At 43.9% G+C, this 26,578-nt stretch overlaps 1 protein-coding gene and 1 pseudogene across 1 annotated transcript in view; one reads left to right on the forward strand and one right to left on the reverse strand.

Moving 5' to 3' along the window:
- FKBP1A (FKBP prolyl isomerase 1A) overlaps positions 1–13,057 on the forward strand; it is a 32,781-nt gene extending 19,724 nt beyond the window's left edge. Inside the window, exons 3-5 of the mRNA XM_070420070.1 lie at positions 7,703–7,815; positions 9,693–9,857; positions 11,978–13,057. Of these exons, the coding sequence (XP_070276171.1) occupies positions 7,703–7,815; positions 9,693–9,821 (242 nt within the window). The 3' untranslated portion in view covers positions 9,822–9,857; positions 11,978–13,057. The remainder of the gene's footprint in view (positions 1–7,702; positions 7,816–9,692; positions 9,858–11,977) is intronic.
- Positions 363–686, reverse strand: LOC139014507 (small ribosomal subunit protein eS26 pseudogene; annotated as a pseudogene).
- Positions 13,058–26,578: the final 13,521 nt, after the last annotated feature.

Consider the following 26,578-nt stretch of genomic DNA (forward strand, 5'->3'; position numbering starts at 1 on the left):
AAACTACCTACTGAATTGAAAATAGAAATCCTTTCTCACCCTCCCAGCTATAAATGACAAGAACTTTATTTTGTTTTGAGGGTTTGGTGTTTGGGATATTCTCTTTTGTTATTGCCATTGTTTGATTTAGGTTTGAGTTTTTTTATTTTTTCAATCTTTTGGCCCCCGTAAAATGCTGCCTATGAAAACCACCTGCAAAGATTCATCAGCAACTGCAAACCATATTGTGAGTCATGAGCTGTAACAAGTGCTAAAGCTGTAACTCCACAGATGCCGTCTTTTTTTTATTTTTATTTTTAAGTACAATTTCCATTTATTTTTACCCCAGAGAACTTTTCTTCACTCCTTAAGGACTTAACTCCTTACATGGGCTTTGGTGAAGATCATGGGGCAGCACCCACAGGTCTAAGTCAGGGTGAGGGGATTCAGTCCTTCCAGGCTTCATGAGAACGATTCCTGACTATTTTACTATGAATGGCACAGCTCACACAGTAATGTAGTTTTACATACAGCTTGGGAAGCGCATAGGTGTCAAAGACATTTGCTTCGGAAATGTCCCTAAGGGCTGCAGCCTCTACTATGTTTCAAATGACAGATTTCTTAATGGCCTTGTCCTTGGGCAACGAATAGGCTGCACGTGGCCTCAGCCTTTTTTTGGCACGACTGTTATTCCTTTTCTTGGTCATCTTGGAAACGAAGACCCGAAAGAGTCCACAGATGCCTTCTTCAGTTATCTTTCCTTATCCATTTGAGAGTATATGGTGACTCTGCCTTCCACAAAGCAGAATACACTGGAAATGGCTCTGTTTCTGTTGGATTATTAGCAAAATAATAACCCAGTGGTCCTCTTGAATATCTAAATCCTGACCTTGGATCTTAACCACTGCTTCTGCGACTTGGGCCAGCCACCAGGAACACAGTCCTGGGGCACTTTGCTCAGGAGCTGCTGGCCAAGTCTGCTTTTGATGGTTCCTTCTGAGCGAGAGCAGTTTCAAACACATGAGCAGCAAGAAAGAACAGCATGCGGAGGGGTAGATAACTCAAGACTCCTCCCCACGCCTTTTGTTCTTGTTGAAGACCATCTGCTCCCTCTCCAAGGATTTGAGTCTGGTTCTTCCCCAAAAGAACAGCTAAACAGTTTGGGAAGAGACCCAGACACAGGTGACATCAACTGCCTTGCAGCCAGAGGCTGCTTTAACAGTCCCTCGCAATACAGCTTTCGTTCTTTTCATAGTCTTATGATTTTTAACTGAAGACTCCCAAATTTTTACATTTTTCTCACTGATCAGTAACTTAAAGGTGCTGAAAGTAAAATCTGCCACTCTGGGATTACCCCTGATTCTTTCTGCATATAGGGAAGAGGTCTAAATATGGAAGCCTCCTGCTTGTCCTGCTAATTCTTAAAAATCATGCGAGTGAAGCAAATCTGAAAGTGCTCATGAGTGCCAGCATTGTGAGTGCCAGGAGTTAAGCTGAGTGCCACAAGGACATAGAACGCTGAGTCCAGATCTGTGACCTCAAGAGAGTTCTTGAAATCGAGAATATGGAGCTATCCCAGGCAGATTCTGGGTCATGCGGTATATAGGTTTGTGTGTAGTCAGAAATGAAATTGGTCATGCTGATGATTTTTGCTAAGAGTGCCCTTTGGAGCTTAAAGAATGTCAGCTGTCGTGCCTGAACTGTAACTTCAGTTGCCTTTGCGCAGTAGAGCATGCTTTCTCTAGGAAATTATGGCACTAACTTGGCAGGTGGCTTCACTGTTGCCGGGCTCCAGGCCCTGGCACAGAGATGTCTAGAGTTAAAATGGAAACAGCTGCTGAGACTTGACTTGTTGCCTGCTTTACCTGCTCCTTCCCCAACCAGAGAAAGCACAGCTCACACAGTAATGTGAGCTGTCTATTGCCAGGTTGGGTGTAGTAGGTAAACAAGCAGGATTTTAGTAAATCTTACTTTTTTTTTCCCTTTAAAAACAAAACAAAACACTTTTATAGAGGCATAATTGACATCCAATAAGCTGATCATACTAATGTGTACATTTGTTCATAAGTTTTTGGTTGTTTAATATATTTTATTGAATTTTTTACAGAGAGGAAGGGAGAGGGATAGAGAGTTAGAAACATCGATGAGAGAGAAACATGGATCAGCTGCTTCTTGCACACTCCCTACTGGGTATGTGCCCGCATCCAAGGTACATACCCTTGGCCGGAATCGAACCTGGGACCTTTGAGTCTGCAGGCCGACGCTCTTATCCACTGAGCCAAACCAGTTAGGGCTGTTCATAAGTTTTGATGTGTTTCTTTGTTACCCTTTCTTCCCATCTCCAACAACCACACGATTTTTTCTGACAGCATAGATTAGTTTGCATTTTATAAAGCTTTATATAAATGGAATCATACAATATGTACTCTTTAACTTTTCAGTTACAGTTAAATATTATATTAGTCTCAGGTGTCAGTATGTACTCTTTTTTGTCTGGCTTCTTTCACTTGGCATAATTATTTTGAGATTTTTGTGTTATTCCATGTGTTAATAGTTCATTCCTTTTTATTACTGAATAGTTTTCTTTTTTAATTGATTTCAGAGAGAGGAAGGAAGAGGGAAAGAGAGACAGAAACATCAGTGATGAGAGATAATCATTGACTGGCTTCCTCCCGCATGGCCCCCACTGGGGATCCAGCCCGTACCTGGGGCATGTGCCCTAATCAGGATTCGAGCTGTGACCTCCTGGTTCATGGATTGATGCTCAACCACTGAGCCACACCTTTCCAGCAATGCTATATGCTTTGCAAAGATTTTTTTTTCTCTGTCTTTTGACTTAACTTTGCATTCTCTTAAAAGTATCTTTTAAAGTACAGAAGTTTTTAATTTTGATGAAATTCACTTTATCCTTTTTTGGATTATGCTTTTTAGCTTCATATCTAAGGAATCTTTGCCTAAACCACAGCTACAATGATTATTTCCCCATTTTCTTCTACAAGTTCTACAGATTTCTTGTTTATATTTATATCTGTTACCCATTTTAAGTTGATATTGATTCTGATGTAAAGTGCAGATTTAGATTTTTACTTTTTGCCTGTGGCTATCCCGTTGTTCCAGCCTAGTGTATTTTTCAGGCATTGTAGTTTTCATCTCTGGAAATTTGATTTGAATCTTACTGTCCTTCTCTACTAATTTTAATGTCTGTGCCAGTTCTGGGTTGTTTTCAATTGATTGATTAGTCTTCGAATTGTGAGTCATGTTTTCCTGCCTCTTTGCATGCTTGGTAATCAGATAATATACATTATGAGTTTCATCTTTTTGTGGGGTACTAGCTATTTTCATTCCTGTAAATCATCCTGAACTTTGTACTGGGAACCACTTTATTTACTTGAAAGCAGTTTCCAAGATCTTGCCTCAGATCTTCCTGGGTATCCTACCCAGTGCCTCATGAACTGTGTCTTTCTCCTATCTGGCTAGTGGGAACAGATGCTGACCCTTTTAAACATTTTGGATGGTTCTTTTCCCGGCCTTAAGTAGTTTCCTCAAAGACATGCATTGATTAGTACTCTCTGAATACTTAAGGGGGACCCTCTCCAAATCCCTGGGGATCTCTCTGTAGTTCTCCACTCCCGGGTACATGTCTTGTAGACTTGGCTGTCTTAAGCTCCATCCCAGTTTCCTCTCCCTGGAAACTCTCAAGGATGTAAGCTCCGGCAGTCATAAGACTCACCTTGTTAGTTTCTTTTTTGTGTGTGTATGGGGGGGATTTGTTTTTTTATTTGTTTGGGATTTTTTGTTTTTGTTTTGTTTTTGGTTTAGATGGGAGGATAAACCTGATTCCTGTTTCTCCATCTTGGCCAGAACTGTGACCAGTTTTGATGTCACAGCTTCTCTTACATTCAACACTGACCAGCCTAATTCCCACATCAGAAGATACTGTATGCACATTCGTTCCTGCTGTTTAGTGGACACTGCTTCCTCTCCTGAATCAGCTCCTCCCCCAGGCTAACAGCTTACAGCCGTATATAAAGTGGTCTGTTCCTCCCCATTGTGAGGAAGCCCTCCTAGCACCTCCTTGCCCCTATAGCCTGTGCCAGTTGTGTGACTTTGTGCTCAGCTCTGGGGATATTGTTTACTTTTTAGACTTAGATTATAGGAAATCCCCTCCTCAGGCCAAAGGGACCCCTATCATTTACCAACACCACCACTCAGCCCTTCCCTGTGAAGATTTCTCAAAGGAAGTAGACGAGATTGACAGTTGGTGACTGTGGTCTGATGTTCTGGAGCAAGGCTCATGTACTCTTCCCGGAAACAAGAGCTCATCTGAAATTGAGTAGGAGAATCAGATCCTTGGCAAAGCTCTTGCTTAAAGCCCCTTTGCTGGCATTTATAGTTTTTTAAAATAATAGGAAAAGGCTTTGCCTCTCAGTGTCCCCAGAAGAGTTTAAGAATGACATTCTCCCAGACCTACAGTCTTTCGGCTGAACTCTGGTTCTCTAGGCTGGCTCAGTAGCAGGTAGAGGCTGGATTCCACCTTGTGCTTCCAGCGTGGTACCAGTCAGACACTAAAGCATCTTACCTTTAGGCAAAGTGAGATGGATGCACATCTGGAGAATGCTTGGCAATGCATTTAATCAGGAGTAAAAGGAGTCTGTCTCAGTACCCTGTGCTTTTTCATTGCAATTAAATGCAACCTTGCCCTGGTTCAGGGCATGTTCAAATTTGGCAGGAAATAGGATAATTCTTTCATAGGTTTACTGTATTTAAAAGTGAGTTGCAACCCATTAGCGTATCATGAAATAAATTTAGGGGTCACACTCAGCATTATTCTTAATAATGAAAAGTGTGTCCCATGTAGTAACTATTACATAATGTAAATATCTCAATCAGTGATAGCTCTTTGTGGGGTGGGTGGTTGAGATCCATTTCTCTGTTACTCCTCTCTTGGCAGCACTGCAATTGAGTATGCTAAGTAAATGTGAAATAAAGATGTACCTCATACCAATTAGGTTACTTTCAGCTGCAAGTAACTGAAAACCTGACTTAAGGCAAAGCAGACTTTCCGTCACCTTAGAACACAAGTCTTGAGGGAGGTGGTTTGGGTCTGGTTTAGATCAATGGGACAACTACTCTGTGGTGCTGACCTTTTCATGGTTATAAGGTGGCTGCCATCCTCGCACAGCAGCATTCGACAGGAAGGGAGAGCAGGAGCTTTCTTCCTGAGTGTGTTTTTCTTTTTTACCACTGAGACAGGTCTTTTCCTGCAAGATTTCAGTAGACTTCACAGTTGGTCTGAATGTCCAAACTGACACATGTGCCCCAACCCTGGTATAAAAGAACGGCTTAGATTGATTCCAGTTCATGTACTGGGCCAGGCTGTTGCTGCTCCTGGAAAGTTGATATTCAGTTAAAAAGGAGGGGAGGGGCACTGAGTTTGGAATGTGCCACAGCCTGGGTTCCAGGTGCCTCTCTGGGCAGGTATTTCTCTGTGGGTTTTGTTCAGCTAGCCTTTGCAGACCATCAGGGCTGGGGACCTCACCCTTCCATCTTTGGCTCTTTCCCCGAGGGGTTCCTCACCAGTGACTTACCCACCATCGCCCCTCAGGAAGCCCTAGGGCTGGCTCCTCACATTCTGCTCTATAACATGCAGACCAGGAAGAGGCTATTTCTCCTCATTAGCCTCCTTTGTAGCTCACAGTCCCCATTGTGCTAAATAAAACCTTTTGGTAGAGCCAGACCCCACTGCTCACTGGCTCTGACCTTGAACAGGTTACTGAACCTGGACGTTGGTTCCCTTATTTCTGTTACACGCAGTCTCAGGAGAGTGAATGGGAAGGCTCCCTGCCTGGCACACAGAGAATCTGAGAATCCTAGCTATTCATTGCCTACTCTCACCCCTAATGCTGAGTTCAGCTGGGTTGAGTTCAGTGTATGAAGCAGAGCCCAATGTGTAGAAAAGAGATCTCTACAGTGAGTATTGTGGAGAGTGGAGACCTGTTCTCCCAGTTACTCATTTATAGAAAACTGTTCAAGTCCTGCCATTTGTAGTTTCTTTTACCAGGTAGTGAATGTGTTCTGGCAAGGAGATGAGCTTCATTATAACCCAACTTGCTAGTTCTGGGTGCCAGTTCCTGGCCCTGCACTTGGCAGGGGTGGATTCCTGTCCTCCTATCTTCCTCTCAGTCCTTAGCTCCCAGTTCCAGGCAGTCTCAGCATGTACTCTGCCCCAGGACATCTGTCTCCCCTCCTGCTCGGTAAGGACAGCAGTTCCTGTCCACCTCCCTCCCCAGTTCCCTATTTTGTCAAAGTACAGATAGTCTGGTGTCTGTGATAAAGCTCTCACTTGATCTCTGCTTCCCCATCCCACCTACAAGTGTTGACATTTTTAGGTTGGGATTTTGTTGGGATTTCTCTCTTCCTGTCAAAAATACAAACACAACTAAATTCTGTATTTTATTGGGTCTTCTGAGTGATGCTTAGAACCACGTCGGGTGCCTACCCTCAGCCTCCAATGGAATTAGCTTTGCATTATGTAACAATTGCTGACCCCTTCCAGTCTGGGATCCTGGCATAAGAGTTTTCAGGACCTTAGTGACAGTTATCACAATTGGCTGACAGTCTTTTAAAAAATATTTTCTGTACTTTTATTTTAAGGTATTTTTATTTTTATTGATTTCAGAGAGGAAGGGAGAGGGAGATAGAAACATCCATGATGAGAGAATCATGGATCGGCTGCCCCCTGCATGCCCCATATTGAGGATTGAGCTCAAAAACCAGGCATGTGTCCGGACCAGAATTCGAACCGTGACTTCCTGGTTCATAGGTCGATGCTCAACCACTGAGCCACTCCAACCGGGCATGACTGACAGTCTTTTTTGAACAAGGAGTTGCAGATGTCTGTTCCTCTTTTCTCAGGGTGCATCTTCATCCCTGGAATTCCCCCTTTTAGGAAGGTGCCTTTGTGGTTTGTCTGGCTTCTGGGAAACTGGAATAGTAAACCACATGGTTTTTGGATTTGTAGTCCAGCTTTATTATTTCAGCAAGCTACTTCACTACTCTCTGTCTCAGTTCCTTCGTCTGGGAAATGGAGACAGTGCCATGGGGAGAATTGAGTAAGTTTATATATGGAAAGTGCCTCGCTCAGCCCCTGGCTTGGGGTGGAAGCACTGCCCACAGTTCAACTGGAATTGTCAGTAGTTCACTAGGAAGAGGTTTTCTGTGTTTTTTCCATGCCACTCCTCTGTTTCTGACCAGCTGGTGTCCTACAACTCAGTTCAGTTCTGCCACTACCCACATTTCTGTAAAAGATGATGGGTGAATTAAGGAAGGAATATTGCTGCTTACCCTGTATGTGACTTTGAGCCATTGTGTGTGCCTAAAGGGCCCAGTTAGTCTGGGAGGAAATCCACAGGGTACTGGAAATTCATGCAAGGAGTGTGTACACTTTCCTATTCTCCAGACCAAGGTGCATTGCTGCCTGCCTTCCGTGGTCAACTTACTACTTTGAGTTAGGGAAGAGCATTCACAAGGCCTGGCTAGAGGACTACCCTACTCCTTAGAGACCCACTGAGTGCTCCCTGGACTCTGCAGTCCCTCTTCAGGCCTAGACACCCTGCCAGGCTCTTCAGTTCAGGCATCTGGGATTTGCACTCTGCTGATGGCTTATGACTTGCCTCATGTCATTACTCCTTGTTGCTCATGTTACGACTGCCCTTTTTCACAGGGATGCTTGAAGATGGAAAGAAATTTGATTCCTCCCGGGACAGAAACAAGCCCTTTAAGTTTATGCTAGGCAAGCAGGAGGTGATCCGAGGCTGGGAAGAAGGGGTTGCCCAGGTATGCTCTCATTTGTTTTGTTCTGTTTCTGAGTGTCTACCTTTTAAACTATATTTATGGTTAGAACATTCATATGGTTCAAAAATAAGAAAGGTACAAATAAAAAATTTTATTCCCATCCCACCCAATCTATCCAGTCCCCCCCCCCAAATAACTCTTGATATTAATGTTTCTTACAGAGTTTCTTTAAGCATATATAAAGGCATATACTTTTTTTTTCTTTTAGACATATACACACATTGTTCTGCATTTTGCTTTTTTACTTAATCTCTCTTTAAAACACTTTATAAACCAGGATTTAAAAAAGCAAGTTTTATTTTAGCTGCATAGTGTTTCCTTAGGTGTGTGCAATCTAATTTACTTGACCTGGACTCTATTGATGGCCATTTGGGTCATTTTGCTATTATAAATCGTGCTGCAGTGACTAACCTTATATGGACTTTATTTTACGTTTGTTAGGTGTTGCCATAGGCAAATTCTATGTAGTGGGGTGAGTGGTTCAGAGGCTGTCTTTGACATACTGCCAAGTTGCCATCCATAGGGATCACACTGAACTGCCACCAGTGGCCTCTGAAGCTGCCTATCTCCTCTCAGCCCTGCCAGCAGTGAATGTTGTTAGACTTTTGGCTCGGCAGTATGAGTGGCAAATGTTATCTTGGGGTAGTTTCAATTTGTGTTTGTCTTATTGTGGACCATGTTGTGTCAGACTACTTCTGAGAGGTCATATTCATGGGTAAAGTAATTTTGTTTGTCTTGAGTCTTTCTTCACCTCTCCCTCCCCATTGTGTAAACAGCTTTTGTCCGCCAACACTGCAAAATTTCCAGTACACAATAGGGTTGCCAAATTTCAGTTGGATTCTAGCCTTCCATGGAGTCCAGAAATTTTTTTCTTTGCCCTACCAGGTAAAGGGTGTTTATAGTGGCCTGCGACCCAGCGGGCTTTATAATTAGGCCCTGAATGATACTAATCAGTCTGTTTCCCTCTCACCAAAGAGAATTGGGAGATTTAACCAAAGTGTAGAGAGATTTCTTTCTTTTTTGTTGTTGTTAGTCCTCACCCGAGGATATATTTCCATTGATCTTTAGAGAGAGTGGAAGCAAGGGGGAGAGACAGAGAGAAACATTGATGTGAAAAAGACTAATTGCTTGCCTCCCACACAGGCCCCGACCAGGTCCAGGGATTGAGCCTTCAACCAAGGTACATGGCCTTGACTGGGAATCAAACCCTGGACCCTTCAGTCTGCAGGCCGATAACTCTATCCACTGAGCCAAACTGGCTAAGGCTCTCTTTCTCTTTTCTAGAATAGACATTGCTCCACTTCCTCTATAAAATATCACTGATTTACCTCCAAATAAATTGCTTAACTTTTAGGAACTTTAAGCCATTCCACTCCTAGGTATCTAGATTTCTGTTCCTGCAGGGCAAAGGGTTGGCAGTATAAGGAGAGGATCTGTGTGCTTTTTCAAGCAAAGTTTTGGACAAAGTGCTCCTTTTTCAAGAGCATAGATGCCACTGAACATGTCCTTTGACTGAGCAGGCCACTGAAGGACTAGGTGGTGACACTTCCCGAGTGTTGGTTGCCTGGAATCAGGTTAGTAACACCTGGGCAGAAAGGTTGAGGGCCTGACCGTTTCAGGAACCAGAGGTTTTTATCTTCCTTTGGGCCCCGTGGAGCCATATGCAGGGATCATCCCACCTGACTGCCAATCTCCACGTACTGCACAGGGGAGTGCCCAGTGCCCATGCTGTAATTACAGCTGCACAGTCGCTGTAATGTCCTACTCACATTTGTCCTGGTCAAGGGATACCCAGACTTCTTCCAGAGACAGTTGAGGAATGCATCCAACTGATTCTTTTTTCCTTGTTCTTTTTACAGATGAGTGTGGGTCAGAGAGCCAAACTGACTATCTCCCCAGACTATGCCTATGGTTCCACTGGACACCCAGGCATCATCCCACCAAATGCCACTCTCGTCTTTGATGTGGAACTTCTAAAACTGGAATGACAGGAATGGCCTACTCCCTGAGTTCCCTGTGCTTGGGTAAGGAACTTAATGCTAAAGAACCTTTAAATTACCTTTGCTCCTCCCATGTTATGCTCAGCATTTGATGGGTGGGTAGTAGAGAGAATGAAAAATGTCATGGGCTGCCTCCTCCCTCCCCCTCTTCTTCCTCTCTCGGGTATCCTTTCAGTTTTAGTTATCAGTGTACACCTTGAATGTACAGATTGGTTACCCTACGAAAGGGATGGCCTATGTTCGTGAATGTATTTATGGGGATGGGGCAGCTTAATGTAGCTGTTTAAATGAAGTATTTTTTTTTATGTAGCTTATAAGCTAAACCTCAGTTGAGAACTGAAAATATTAGTCTGATTTTTTTTTTCAATATTTATGTTTTTATTTTTTGACATTTTTTTTTTTTAATATATTTTATTGATTTTTTTACAGAGAGGAAGGGAGAGAGATAGAGAGTTAGAAACATCGATCAGCTGCCTCCTGCACATCTCCCACTGGGGATGTGCCCGCAACCAAGGTACATGCCCTTGACCGGAATCGAACCTGGGACCTTTCAGTCCGCAGGCCGACGCTCTATCCACTGAGCCAAACCGGTTTTGGCTAGTCTGATTTTTAGTGCCAATATTTTAGTTCTTTAGAAGTAAGAGTGTTGGTGACTTTGCTTACCCTGTCCTGGTTTGTACACCTTCCTCATCCACAGTTTGTGGCTACCTGCCTTGGGGAGCAAACTCAGGATAGTTGAGGCCAGCAGGCCAGCTTCTTATCAGTGGGTTGAAAGTGAGGCCAGAGGATGTTATTGAAGTGTAAAGGGTGCTCTCAGACAGTTGTAGGAAGGAATCTTAGGGTGTCAGCCTTCCTATGCAACAGGTGAGGAAATCTGAGGCTCAGAGAAAAGGGCCTTACAAGGTCTCGTTTTATCAGTGGCAAACTAGGACCAGACCAGAATCCCTTTCTAGACTTTTTTCTTCGCATTACCTTCATTTCTAAGAAACCAAACTCCATATCCTAATGAATCATAAAACACATGAATGTTGTCATCTTTCCAGTTGGCCCCACACCTCTGTTTGCTCCCCTCAGGAACCAGAGGACCACAGCCAGTGGCTGGGAAGAATGCTTTTGTTTGAAAGCTACAATAGGTGTCTGCCAGCTGTCGGTTATGGTGTAACCTTGTCCTGTTGTGGTCTTCTTTAAGTAGAGGGGCTTTTAAAAAATTAATAGTTATTTTTTCTTTTAGTGGCTTGAACCCTACACACCTGGGTCATACAGTCCTGGTCAGGTTTAATGACTTTGGCTTCTCCATTTGTTATTTCTACCAGGGGGAACTCCTGACACTTTAGAGAGCCTCCCTCAGCCCAAAGGTCTACACCTAGTCCAAACCCTCTTTCCTGTTCTTGGAGAGCTGAGTCCTTTGAACATAAATGTATTTGAGGGAACCTTGGAGTTATTCTGATTTGGGAACAGGCGTTCTGTAAATCTGATAGGATGGAGGGTGGGGAAGGAAAGGAGAGGGAGGTGAATGGCTAAAAGTCACTCTGGTCTAAGCCTCCCATGCACTGCCACAGAGCATCTCAGAGCTGTTTTCAAGGGTCTTGATGGGAAGCCCAGGAGCAAACCCAGAAAGTTACAGATTTGGGTGAATAAATGAAGACTGCAGACATTCTCTAAGTATGTTCAACATGGGGAATATCCGTTTAGAGCTTTGCACATTAAAGATACCTGAGAAGCTTTTAAAACTCTCCTGATGCCCAGGCCACAGTTGACCACAATCACTGGGAGTGAGATCCAGGCATCAAAGATTTTTAACACCCCACCCCCACCCCCAAGCAATTCCTATATGTAACCAATGATAATAGGGACCTGTATTTGTTAGTGGCCTTGGTGGACTGCCCCTCCTGCTGTCCTCAGCAAGATAAACTTACCTTAGGTTTATAAAAAAAGAACAACCTATTTAAGCAGGAAGGAGGTGGTTCATCTGGGAATCTAGCCTGAACCCAGTGCCTCTCCCAGCTCAAGCAGAAGTGGCTTGGTCCAAGTAAGACCTCCCAGATGTTGGGGAAGGGACTTGGGGTGGCAGCCAGCCCTGTGGTTGTCCCACCACACAAAGAGCACTGAGTTGCTGGAACTCACAAATTTTCTGTCCCCAACAGATGTGCCATGGAGGGATCTGGCGCCCCCGACGTGCACAAGCGAATCCGTGCGGAGCTTTTCCTGATGTTCCACTACACTTTGTATAAACATCTGCCCCGACTGAATGTGTTCTGTCACCCAGCTTTGCTCTTCCCCTTTCTCCTCGTATGTGTGTTGACCTAAACTACATGCCATAAACCTCAAGTTACTCTTTTTATTTTTGTTTTGGGGTGAAGATTCAGTTTCAGTCTTTTGGATCTAGGTTTTCAATTACATATTAGTCAAGTATTAACAGCACAAGTAATGGGTTAACTTTAGACTAGGAATTGGTGTGTGGGGGATGCAAGAATCTTTATTTTATTTTATTTTTTGGGTGAAATTTTTATCTATTATATATTAAACATTCTTGCTGCTGCGCTGCAAAGCCATAGCAGACTTGAGGCGCTGTTGAGGGCCGAACTATCTCCAAGTTGAGAGATGTCTTTGGGTTGAATTAAGAGCCCTACCCAAAACTGAAGTGGGGAGGGGAGAGCCCTCACCTCCACTGCCCCAGCCCACTCTCCCCTTAAACCCTCTGCCTTTTAAAAGCAAATCGTTTTCACTGCGATGTTGGACACTACAGGTATCTGTCCCCAGGCCAGCAGGGACCTCTGAAGCCTTCTTCGTGGCCTGGCTTTTTTTCCCCCCATCCTGTGGTTTTTTTCTAATAGATATTCAGGACTTTTATAATGTCATAGCTATCCAGGCTCCACTCCCTAAATTTTAAGAACTTTAATCGAAAGTTTAAATTGAAGGTGCTGTTTGTAGACACTTAAAACCCAATGAAAGCCCAGCCATCATGACAAATCCTTGAGTGTTGTCTTAAGAAAATGATGCTGGTCATCACAGCTTCAGCATCTCCTGTTTTTTGATGCTCACCTCCCCCTGCTGAGCTCAACGTTTTCTGGCTTTTCCTTCCCTCCTCTCACTCCTTTGCTGTCCTGTGTAGTGATTTGGTGAGAGAAATTATGGCTGCCTACCCCCCACCCACCTCTCCTGCACTACATATGACTTTCAAGTTTTATTATTGCAATAAAAGTGCTTTACGCTGGCTTTTCTCAGCTCGGTGTGACAGTGGTTACTTTCAGATTCCTCCCCCTACCATTTGGTGCAGCAGGATGGGGTTAGAGGTCTGACAAAGAGGATATAGTGTGGGAGGTTGTGTCTTGTCAGAAGAACCGCAGCAGGGACTTCTTCCCCATTGGTCTCTGGAAGCAGGGGAGGTGGAATAGGTTTGTCTCTTTACCAGTGGAGAGAATTACCTGGAGGTCAGGCTGGGGTCATCATGGAGAACCCCCTCACCCACCATCAAATGTTTATTAAATATATGTTCTGGGTAGAGGGTTATGCTTGGTTGTCTGGGGTTACCAAGAGGTTGGAGATGTGCTACCAGCAAATTGATGAATTACAAAGGGAAGATGGGATTTTAAATTGGTTTCCTCAATAACTTTTGGTGTGGAGGTTTTGTCATGTGGACAGGCTGGGTGGTTATAGTACCTTCCTGGCCCCGGCCCTGTATATGCTCCCCTCCTCCCTCATTACAGAGACCACCACATCCATATAGACGTTTTCCAAAATCGCCCTAGTGAAGAGCCTTTGATACTTAAATAGGTTGCTCAATGCTTTTACAAATCCATCTCTTTGTTAATTTAAGTCACCAGAGTATTTCAGGGTCATGTCCATCATTAGAATTCAGTATTTGTTTATGTTTTGTACCCTAAGACCTAAAAAAAGAGAGTATCACCATCTCAAAGTTTCCTTATGCCCTTCCCAGTCAGTCCCCACTCACACCCAGAGGTGACAGTGCTTTCATTTTTCTACCATAATGTTGCTTATTACAGAAGAGGACTGTAATAAAAATCAAATTAATAAACTAAATTTTTTAACCACCAAAGGTTAAAGGATAAAAATTTTTTTAGAAAGTAAAATGATTCAAATACAAAACGAACATATTAAAGATTTTATTTAACTCATTAATGAGAGAAGCAGGCAGATGTTTTATTTGGTTCAAAGGAGAATCCAGAGAGCAATTAAATATACAGTAAGTCCTCACTTCATGTCATCTATTGATTCTGAGAACCCATGACTTAAACCATGTGTGATGAAACCCATTTTACCCTGGCCTAATTGACATAAACAAGAGTTAAATTCGAACAGACTGTCAAACTACAGCGGGAAGGCTGGGGAGGGTTGTGGGGGGGTGGGGGCAGTAAGAGATCCACCGAAGGACTTGTATGCATGCATACGAGCATAACCAATGGACACAAGACACTGGGGGGCATGGGAGGCTAGGGGAGGGTCAAGGGAGAAAAAAAAGGAGACATACATAATACTCTTTATAATACTTTAAGCAATAAAACAATCTTTTTTTAAAAAAAGAGTTAAATCCCTATGGCATCTTTCTGGTCACAAAAAAAAATCACCAAACTTCTAAATCAGGGGTCCTCAAACTTTTTAAACGGGGCCAGTTCACTGTCCCTCAAGACCGTTGGAGGGCCAGACTATAGTTTAAAAAAAAACTATGAACAAATTCCTATGCACACTGCACATATCTTATTTTGAAGTAAAAAAACAAAACGGGAACAAATACAATATTTGTATTTGCATGTGGCCCGTGGGCCGTAGTTTGAGGACCCCTGTTCTAAATAAAGACCCAAAACACTTCTAATATGAAACACTGAAATAAATGTGAGCTATGCTTACATTTAAGAAAGATTAATAAAAACAGAATTATTTCACAACCCATTTAATCCAGTTCACGGTTGAGGGTGGCCAGAGCAGCTCAGGGCACAAGGTGGGCACCCACCTGGACAGGACACCCTTCCATGGCAGGGCACACTCATACACCCACACTCAGACTGGGACAATTGAGAAACCAATTCACCTAATGTGCATATGGGTGGGATGTGGAAGGAAAGCTTAGTCCCCAGAGAAAATGCATGCAGGCATGGGGAGAATGCACACTCAGACAGTGGGCCCCGGCTGGGACTGGTCTTTTATTGTTATTTGAGGACCTGCTATATATAATAAGCCCAGTAGAACACTAGGATGTGCCGGAAGCCGGTCCATCCTTGCTGCTTGACACAGTCGCTGCAGGAAAGAAACATCTGCACAGCATATGTTTCAAGGGACCTGGCATATATAGCATACTGTTCTTAATATGTTTGCTCTCTTTAGTGCCATGTGTTTTAACCAAGGTCACCTCTCTGAGAAAGGTTGTTTCCCCAGGTGGGGATTTTTCCCTGAGGTTAGGGAGGGGATACAACCCCTTAATTAAGTGCCAGGCGGGTAGTTAAGCTACATAATCTTTACTCCCTGGAATGGAGATAAGAAACGCCCTAACCTTTGTAATAGAAATTGACAGGATTAAAATGGGCTGGTATAAATACGGATGTAACAAGACAATAATCATCAGATCCTCATCAGTTCCTAACCAGAACTCCGACCAGAACTTTGGCTGGAGATCCTGGCTAGAGGTCCTGACTAGGCTGCTGATCAACTAAAGGCTGTCTTCGTGTCATTCCTTCTTCACTGACTCCGTCCACACCTTTGGGGACCTCTGGACCCGCTGGGATTGGACCCCAGCAAGGATGAATTTGCATAATACGAAACTGGCATAGTTGGCATTAATCACTAACATTCCATTGGATGCATTTCTATGGACAAGAGTTAACCTGCATTATCAGTTTGCCTCTATTTACATTATTTTAAAGTACTAGTAAGTTAAAGAAAGTCAGGTGGGGACACTCAGAAGAGTGGGCTAGATGGAACACCCAGTAATCAGGTATGGTCAGAACCTATTTCAAAGTCCCACAATGCTTTCTGGCATCCACTTTTTCCTCATGTTCATTGGCCACAATTAAATATGAAGAGCTGTCTGGTCTGGACCAACTGAGGACCCCACCCTGATCTACACTAGCGACGGGGAAGGGCTCAGGCCCCCGAAGCCCTGGCCCCCTGAACCGGATTCTTACTAATGAAGTGAGGAGGACATCAGTGGGCCTGGCTAGAACTGGCTTATGTTACTACGGACTTTTTCCTTTTTTGTTTTATTTCCGAGAAGCATGATGGTTATAGTCAGTCCTGGGATCCAGGAAAACTTCCTAATTCTGTTTTTGAGTTTTCCCGTTTGTTCAATGGACTTGGGGTGGGGGCTGAGGTATGGGTGGTAGATCATATTGTTCAGATGAATGTAAGATAGCTTCCAACTCAAAAATTACAAGTATTTAAGTTTGGTGATCACGTGAGAAACTTCCTGCCGTGACAGCCACACACACCCTCCTCCCCTAATAACCATGATGACGATTTGACTACAAAAAGGCACCCCATTGACCCCCTCTTGTTCCAGGAAATGGCTGGCCACAGAACACCCGCCACCCCTTCCTCTTTTGATATGTCCCCAAACTGCTTTCTTGCCTTTGGCAGCTAACAGTGATGACCAAATAGACTTGAATACCAGCTGGTCTCTCCTCTCCACAAATCCTACCTTAATAGGACTTTTCCCACTGAGACAGTGTGTCAGTATTTCCTTTTTACTTAGTAAAACGTACTCCCTAACACCTTTGAACCCCTGCTGAAACTGGTGACGGCAGACAGGGTTTTCTGCTGCAGTTTATGAGCAGGTTTTATTAATCTTGTCTTGAACTTAGATTTATCTTTCACACATGTGGGATGTGCGTCTAAGAATTCTGCACTTAACATGCACCTGCTTCCTGGATAAATGTGGGTTTGGGTTCACTTTGGTTGACAACCTCGGATTGCACTGGCTTAGGAACAGTCGAGAAACCATAGTTTAGGGCAGGGGTCCTCAAACTTTTTAAACGGGGCCAGTTCACTGTCCCTCAGACCGTTGGAGGGCCAGACTATAGTTTAAGAAAAAAACTGAACAAATTCCTATGCACACTGCACATATCTTATTTTGAAGTAAAAAAACAAAACGAAAACAAATACAATATTTGTATTTGCATGTGGCCCGCGGGCTGTAGTTTGAGGACCCCTGGTTTAGGGATTCTCATGAGCCCTCTAAATGCAGTGAGTTAATGAGGGACAGCTGACACCAAAAATGGATTAAAATTAAAATGTCAAGGGCAGCACTCCCTGGCTTCTGTCCAGCGTGTCTGATGCGTTCCTCTAAGTTCCCCAAGTTCCACGCCTGCACAGGGCAGGTTGCCTTGCTGCAGCAGCTGCCCCCATAGGGCACACAGGAAAACAGCTGTTAGCTTTTATTAGGAAGGTAGACATATTTGCCAATGGGTATGTAGGACTGATACATCATTGGATCTGTCTGCTAATTACCACTATAGTTTTTCCTCTTTTGGAATTAGTTCATATATTTCTCAATGCAGTGCATACCCAAGATTTAGGGAAATTAATTCAGTTAAACCGTAGAATATATTTATGGTATGCATCCCTGTGATCAGTGATGTCCTAGGTGCTAGGAGTGAATCCAGGATAGAACAGAGAAAGACACTGCCTCCAAGGAACTTATATTCTAGTGGAGACCCAAAATAGGAAGAAATAAATAATGTTAGCTATCCAGAGTGTGAAAGCAGTGAGGAGAGTGAAGTAGCCAAGTGAAGGTTTGGAGGAAAACTGTTCTAGGCTATGGAACAGCAGGTGTTAAGGCTTTCCAACCCACTTTGAGGAGTGGTGAGTTAGGGGTGCTTGGAAAACACCAAGACCAGTATGGAGAGCAGAGGTGTGAAGGACAGACTTGGGCAAGGGCCAGGCAAGGCAGGGCATTACATTACAGATACAGTGAGCATGATGATGCTATTGGTGGATTTCAGATGGGGCATGGTGTCTGTTTTTAAAATATGTCTCTGGGCTCGGCTGGGCAGAACATCTGCCCACGCACTGAAGGGTCTCAGGTTTGATTCCCAGTCAATGCCACGTACCCCATTGGATGCATTTCTATGGACAAGAATTAACCTGCATTATCAGGTTCGTTCCCCACCCGGGTGAGGGTGCATGAGGGAGGCAACCAGTCAATGTGTGTCTCTCACATCTATGTCTCCCTCACTATCCCCCTCCCCCCTTCTTTTTCCCCTCCCTCCCTCTCCCACTCCCTCATTCCCTCCCTCTCTCTCTAAATAAATGGCAAAAATCCTAGGGTAAGGATTAAGAAAAAAAAAAAAAATGTCTCTGGAAACTGGAAAATTGCCAAAGATGGCCCCCAATGATCCCTGCATTCCCCTTGACTCTTAGCTTGACTATTAGCAGGCAGTGGGAGGAAAGTTCTGGGACTTCCAAGCCCAGGCCTGAAGAGGACTGCCAGCTTCCACTTCCTTCCTCTTGGAACACTAGCTCTTGGGCCCAAGCTACACAGAAGAATTGAGGCCCACAGCCCACCCCAGCTGAGGACCCAGCCAACTGCCAGCACCAACTAGCCACCAGGTTGAGTAAGCCATCTGGACATTCTGCCCAGTCGAGTCCACAGTCCACAGCCCAGCAATATCATGTGGCTAGAGAACACCCTCAGCTCAAGAAAAGCACAGAACTGAGATTTAATATATTGGTTTTGAAGTGGCTTATGTCATAGTGATGGATAATTGAAACAGGAGCAAGTGAGGAAGTAGGACACCAGTGAGCTGGCCAATGGGTTAGTTTAGGCAAGAAATGGAGGCTTTGACTGGAATGGTGGACATGAGGGTAGATCCAGGACACACTTTAGTAACATGACTTTCAGGCTGGACTGAGGGAAAGAGTTATAATAGAAAAGCAGCAGTTCCTTGCCTGGCCTTCCTCACTCCAGACCGCTCTGGAGAGAGAACTGTTTTAAACTCTTAACTCTCTTATAGTCACCATTATATAGCACCAATTGTTTATACTGTGTTTTTTTAAGAAAGAAAGAAAATAAGATAAAAGTAAACTTTTATGTGGAAAGAGCCTTTATCTTAAGAAACAAAACCTCAAAGACCTAAAGAAAATTATTTGTAGATGTGGCCACTGGAAAATGGGAGGGAAAAAAAAAGCAAGCTATCATACAGTTAAAAGATGAGCCATAATGGAGAGAAATATTTGTAAAATATAACAAAATCCTTATATCCTAAATAGATATACAATTCTAAATCAAAAGACAATCTAATGGAAAATAGCATTAAGCTGCTCTAAGAATTTTACATTATGTTTCTGCATCTCCTGTATCACTTTTGACATCTTTCCATGACCTCTCATCCTCCATTAGACATGCCTAGGCTTCTTCACAGCATGGTGGCTTCACTTCCAGGTAGGTGAGAGGAGATACGTCTAGGCCTCTTTAAAGCCTTGGCTGTAGAACTCACACAGTGTCACTTCTGCCACGTGCTACTGGTCACAACAAATCACAAGGCCAGCCCAGATTCAAGGGAGTGAAGAAACAAACTACCTCTCACTGCAAGGACTAACAAAGTTACATTGCAAGGGGGCATGGCTACAGGGAGGAGTGATTCACTGGGGACCATTATAACACTTGAGCACACAATTTCTAAAACTGCCTTCTACCCTCACAAATGATTGATAGTTTGGCTAAGACTATTATTCTAGATTGGTTTTTGTTTTCCCTAAGAAGGAAATTATTGCTGCATTGTTTTGTAGTCTCCAGTGTTGAGAAGAGTGACGCCGCTTTGATTTCTGTTACTTTATATGTGATCTCTTTTATTCCTCCCTGAAATCTGTCAGGATCTGCTACCTATGATTTTTTTATTGTTTGTTTATTTGTTTGTTAATCTTCACCAGAAGAAATTTCTCCATTGATTTTTTTTTTTTTTAGAGAGAGTGGAAGGGAGGGCCAGGGATTGAGTCTGCAATTGAGGTAGGTACCTTCAACTGGAATCAAATCTGAGACCCTTCAGTCTGCAGGTCGACATTCTAACCACTGAGCAAATTGGCTAGGGCTGCTTATCAATGGTTTGATGAAATTTCATAATATGGCTTTGTGGGGGGGTCTTTTTTTTTTTTTAAATCTTCTCCTGTTTTTCATTTACTCTGCTGGGCATTTGGAAAGTCATTTTAATCTGGAAACGTGTCCTTCAGTTTGGAACTTTTTCTTGTTATTTATTTGAGAGCTGTATTTTCCACAAATAGATTTTCTCACAAAATATATTAGAAGAGTGGTATTATTTTACATTTTTGCAAATCTCTTTAATGCTAGGCTTAATAGAAGACAATTCTCACATCTACTTCTGCATTCCATCTGTTGCAATGTGCTGTTTTGGTTGAAGTGTATGAAGAAATCCCGGCTAGGCACATTTACAAAAGAGCTTATGTCTGAACAGATAGTACAGAAACCAATATAATTAGAAACCTGGCAACCACCTGTGTATCTTAGGACTTGGCTAATGGGGAATATTTGGTCAGTCATGTTTTTGAAGAGAATATATCCAACCTTATATTGGTAGAAAATAAAACTGACTTTGTCTCCCTGTATAAACACCACTTAGCACTTCATTTGGAAGTCTGAATGTATAATTTTGTGAAGAAAGCTGTCAGAGAAATCATGTATCCACTAGGTAAATATAACTAGCCAGAGAAAATCTACAAAGTCAGATAACCTCCTACCTGGTCTGACAGTTGCCATCACAAAGTGAATCAGCTGCCCAGAGAGTAACAACCCTCTTCCATCAGGGATTTGAGTGCATGGTGTGGACAGAAGACAAATCTTAGCGACCCCGAGAATGTGGGTAACTCATCACAAGCCACCAGGTATTCAGCATGAAAGGATGGTGACAGTTGCATATGAAGAAGGTGTCGATATTCCATAGAACACAGACAGCAATGTAAGACCAAGTTTACAAACCCCTAAAATTTTCTGGCAAGAGAATGACTGGGTTTTTTTTTAATGTACTTTGATCTGAGCAGGTAATTAGTAGGTAAATGATGGAGCATATTGATTCAGGCATCCAGAAGAAACCATCCTTTTACTCTGAAATCTTATCCTACCCATAACTTGAAATAAGTACCAAGTAATGTATCTAAATTTTCTTCCCTGGGATCAAAGAACAGGAACCTGGAGAGCAGAACCATAGCAAGGGTCATGGCAGGAGCAGCTGTGGTCCGTTGGCTCTTGGTGTCTGTCAGGCAAGAGCAGAGGGTAGTGACAATCCACGTGAAAGCACAGACAAAAATATACTGGGATACTGCTCAGCAATATAAAGGACCAAACGACCAGTACACCCAGGTATAACAGTGAATCTCACAGACATCCTGAGTAAAAGAAGGCAGACTTTTACCAAAGAGTACATTCCATGTGATTTTCTTTATCTGAAACTCTAACAGCGGTTCTCAACCTTCTGGCCCTTTAAATACAGTTCCTCATGTTGTGACCCAACCATAAAATTATTTTCGTTGCTACTTTGTAACTGTAATGTTGCTACTGTTATGAATCGTAATGTAAATATCTGATATGCAGGATGGTCTTAGGCGACCCAGAAATCAGATCAGTGCTTGTCTGAGGCCTGTGATGGAGAGAATTAACTGGGAAGGGGCACGGGCGGGGGGCGGGGGGGGCGGATTGGGTTGATAGAAATGTTCTTTACTTTGGCTGTGGTTACATGGGTATATATATTTGTCAAAACTCATGAAAATGTAACTTTTAAATGGATACATTTTGCATAAATTGCACTTTTAATTTAAAAATATATTTGGTTTTTCACCTTAACCGGTTTGGCTCAGTGGATAGAGCGTCGGCCTGCGGACTCAAGGGTCGCAGGTTCGATTCTGGTCAAGGGCATGTACCTTGGTTGCGGGCACATCCCCAGTGGGGAGTGTGCAGGAGGCAGCTGATCGATGTTTCTCTCTCATCGATGTTTCTAACTATTTCTCTCCCTTCCTCTCTGTAAAAAATCAATAAAATATATTTAAATATATATATATATATATATATATATATATATATATTTGGTTTTCAATTTTCAGACAAGATGGAGTAAATGGATTTCACCCTATTCCTTCTACTTATTACGAGTAAACATTTGGTAAAATACATAAAGCAACTATCAGGGTACTCTGATCGTGGGAAAAAGAAGGTGGACTGGCGAGGCAATTTGGTTCTCAAGGGATGACCTAGTCAGGGGTCTTCAGGAGCTTTACTTTGTCCTGTATCCCAGCCTGGGCACTAGAGAAAGCCATGACCCAAAACTACCACCAGGCACAAAGTCCCAAGGAAAGCCTGCTTTCTTACATTAGAGGGCTGGGGAAGGACAGCAATTAAGGGCCAGTCTTTTTCCAATACTTGCTCCTCTCCAAGCAAACACCATGAAAAAAGGCCCTCCTTCTCCCAGCAGGCTCTGCTCTATCAGCTCCACTTTGCACTAATGTGATCAGAGGGGGTGATCTGGAGACTGAAGGGGAGCCCTGCCACGATCCTTGCCCTAAGCAAAGGTAACAATGAGGCAGCACCCACTCCCTCACAGCTTGAGTGCATGGGGAGGGGTACAGAGAAGAAGGAGCTGCAGAAAAAGATTCTTTCAATTTGTGTATGAAGACCAGGCCACAACCCCAAGTGATCTATGTATGAAACTCACCAGAATTAATACAGCAAAAGCTTTGAGAACTGAACTATGAGATGGAATACTGTGTGGTTTCAGATTGGCCTCTGGGTAGCACACAAGCAGGGCAGACCAAAATAGCACTGACTTTGAAACTAAATTGACATTCAGACTCACAGAGCACAAAAGTGAGCCATGATGTGTGCATTCGGAACTTAAAACAGGTTGAACACATGCTAAAATAGAAGATTTAAAAAGGAACCAGCGTCTCAGAACTTAATACCCAAAAAGTCCAGAATAAAATTAACTACTGCTTATACCAAAAACCAGGAAGTCTCAGCTGGAATGAGAAAGGGCAATCAACAGAAGCCAGCGTCAAGGTGACACAGATATTGAGATTATCTGACAAGGATTTTAAAGCAGCTGTCATAATAAAAATAAGAAAGGAGTTTTACAAAGCTTCAACCAGCCACCATAAACACTCTTTTTTGTTGTTAATCCTCACCTGAGGATACTTTTCCATTGATTTTTAGAGAGTGGGTGGGAGGGGAGAGACAGAGAGAAACATTAATGTGAGAGAGACACATTGATTGGTCGCCTCCTGCACATGCCCTGACTGGGCCAGGTTTCAGATGGAGGATCAAGCCTGCAACCTAGGTATGTGCCTCTGACTGGAATCGAACCCAGAGCCCTTCACTCCATGGGCAGGTGTTCTGTCCACTAAGCCAAACAAGCTAGTGCCACTATAAACACTCTTAAAACAGAAAATAGAGGGGTTCAGCAAAGAAATAGAAGATATAAAGAAAAAAATGGAAAAAAAGGAAAGAAAAGATGGAAGTTGTACAACTGAAAAATACAACAACAAATAAAAAATGTACTGGATGGGCACAGAATGGAGATGGCAGAGGAAAAAAGCAGGGAACTTAAAGATAGACCGATAAAATTTATACAACCTGAACAGATAAACAACTTATACAGCGGAACAGAACTTCGGGGCCTGTGGGGAGTCCTGGAAGGAGAGGAGAAAGAGTGTAGTGTAGAAAGAGTGCCCGGCTGGTGTGGCTCAGTTGGTTCAGGGTTCGATTCCCAGTCAGGGCACATGCCCAGGTTGTGGGCTCGGTCCCCAGTAGGGGGCGTGCAGGAGGCAGCTGGTTGATGTTTCTTATGGGTGTTTCTATCCTCTCCCTCTCTAAAAAAAATAATGTATTTTTAAAAATAAAAAATATATATATACATACATATATATATGTTTTAGTGGAAAGAGAGCAGAGGTTCTAGGCAGATAACGATGTCACCTTTTAACCAACCTCAGCTGCAGCACAGTTCACCAGAAAGGAGAGAGCTGAGTGACAGGATTGAAAGATGTCATTTTGACCCCCGGCCAGCACTCTGGGGCTCTGTAACATCTGAACACTGGGATGCTGGGAAAAGATGTGGCCACAGTGGAAGCCATGAGACAACTCCAGTGGCAGGGTTGTTGGGAGTTGGAGATGTCCAGAGCTTCAGAGATCAGCCTCTTCATGTAAGGGGCCCCTACAGAACATTAAAGGCAATTGGGGGGCGGGGGGAGAGAGAGAGAGAGAGAGAGAGAGAGAGAGAGAGAGTTAGTTGAGAAACATTGATCGGTTGTCTCCCGTACATAGCCCAGTGGCGGATCGAACCCGAGATCTAGGTATGTGCTGTGACCAGGAATTGAGCCTGAAACCTTTTGGGGTACAGGACGACACTCCAACCAACTAAGCCACCTGGCCAGGGCTGACCATTGTTATTACTCATTTTATTCTGTGATTAATAAGGACGATAATTATGTTGTATGGGGAAGGACAGAAAGCAGCTGCTGCCTGGAGGCTAACTCCGTGTCAGCTTGACCTCACCTGAAACTTCACATCGACCTCTGAGAGGGGCTTTTGTCCATTTTTCAGGTGAGAAACCAAGGCTCTGTGAAGGGGGGAAATGAACGCAGGATCACACAATAAGTGGCAGGAGGAGGATTCACGCCCAAAGTCGGCCTGACTCCAAAGTGCAAGTCTGAAATGCGAGCGAGTGTTGAGATCCTGCCTAAGCAAAGCACAAGGATGTGGGCTGGGGTGGTCAAGGGGGCTTGGAGGATGAGGTGCTGGGAGGGATGTCCACAGGGGAGGACAGTGAAGCTTGAGGACCATGTGAGGAGTCGGAACGGGGGTTCCAGCTTGAGTCCTGTCACTTCCCGGCTGTAGTTTTCAAAGGCCCAAGATTCCATAGATCAGACTAAGACAGTGGTCTGGGCAGTGACCTTGGCTGGTGAGTATGACCTTTCCCTGCCCCATGTCTAAGAACTGGCCCCCCAATTTCCTGTGGCTCACCCCACCCTGCATCTTAAGTAAGGAGCCCAGCCCCTGCCTGGAAGTCTGATGGCTGATGGTTAAAAACATAAACCTGGCGCAGCTGGTGTGGCCCAGTGGTTGAGCGTCAGCCCATGAACCAGGAGGTCATGGTTCAATTCCCAGTCAGGGCACATGCCTGGGTTGTGGGTTCAATCCCCAGTGTGGGGCATGCAGGATGCCCCAGTGTGGGGCAAGAGGATGATATTCTCTTATCACTGACTAGAGCAGTGGTTCTCAACCTGTGGGTTGCGACCCCTTTGGGGGTCAAACGACCCTTTCACAGGGGTCGCCTAAGACCATCGGAAAACACCTATATAATTACATATTGTTTTTGTGATTAATCACTATGCTTTAATTATGTTCAATTTGTAACAATGAAATTGGGGGTCACCACAACATGAGGAACTGTATTAAAGGGTCGTGGCATTAGGAAGGTTGAGAACCACTGGACTAGAGGCCTGGTGCACAAAATTCTTGCACTGCGGAGGGGGGGGTCCCCTCAGCCCGGCCTGTGCCCTCTCTCAGTCCGGCCTGTGCCCTCTCTCAGTCCAGGAGCCCTTGGGGGATGTCCAACTGCGGTGGAACACACCACTGCTGTGCTCACCAGCCGTGAGCCGGGCTTCTGGATAAGTGGCATCCCCCCGTGAGGGGGTAGCTCCTGCATTGAGCGGGATTGAGCCAAAATTGGTTTTCTGACATCCCCCTAGGGGTCCTGGATTGCTGGATTACGAGAGGGCACAGGCCAGGCCCAGGGACCCCACTGGTTCACTATAGAGGCCGGGGAGGGACACGGGAGGTTGGCTAGCTGGGGAGAGACTGCAGAAGGGCTCCAGGGAATGTCCAGCCCATCTTGCTCAGTCCCGATCGGCCAGACCCCAGCAGCAAGCTAACCTACCGGTTGGAGTGTCTACCTCCTGGGGGGTCAGTGCACGTCATAGTGAGCGATTGAGCAGCCTTAGCATATCATTAGCATAGTATGCTTTGATTGGTTGAATGGACAACCGGACACTTAGCATATTAGGCTTTTATTATATAGGATGTTTCTATCTCTCTCTCCCTCTCTCTAAAATCAATAAAAACCTATAAAAACAAGCAAACATAAACTTGGCTTGGAGTCCCAGATCCACCACCTCCTTCCTAGATGAGTGACCACTTCTTTTCCTTAAGCTTAGTGTCCTAAACCATAAAGCAGGGTCATCATATTGACCTCAAAGGGTAGTTGTAATAATGAAACAAAATACTAATACCTGATATTTATTGGATAATTGTTATATGCCAACACTCTTCTAAAAGTTCTTATTAAATCTTCCCAACTACTCTATGAAGCTATTATTGCCATTTATAGATATGACAATTGAGAACAAGAGTGATGATGTTACTCGCCCCACCCCATACCTCTGTTCTGCTTAGCTCAATGCCTGACTCACAGGAAAAGGTAACTATGATCGTAACTAGTTCTGATGCACTGGCCCCACACACATCTTAACGTTTCTGGAATCAGGATGTGCCCCACCATTGATGCGTAAGGAACATGCCAGCCAGCAGGCGGAGGGTGACTTAGTCATTGTCTGCTGTCTAATTGCCTGGATGGAATTTTACCAGATCTCAAATATTGCATAAAATGACTTCTAAAATGGTGCCACTTGAAAATAAAAGGTTATTGAGTATATGGAAGGCTAGCATTGGCCAGGCAATGCAATTAGAAGTGAAAATCGCCAAATTCAACCAAGGAAAGTTTAGACTCTAAATGTGA

This window comes from Myotis yumanensis, unplaced genomic scaffold, assembly GCF_028538775.1.
Source record: "Myotis yumanensis isolate MYYU_CA2020_CCGP unplaced genomic scaffold, mMyoYum1.0.hap1 SCAF_7, whole genome shotgun sequence".
In the NCBI taxonomy this organism is placed as follows: Eukaryota; Metazoa; Chordata; class Mammalia; order Chiroptera; family Vespertilionidae; genus Myotis; species Myotis yumanensis.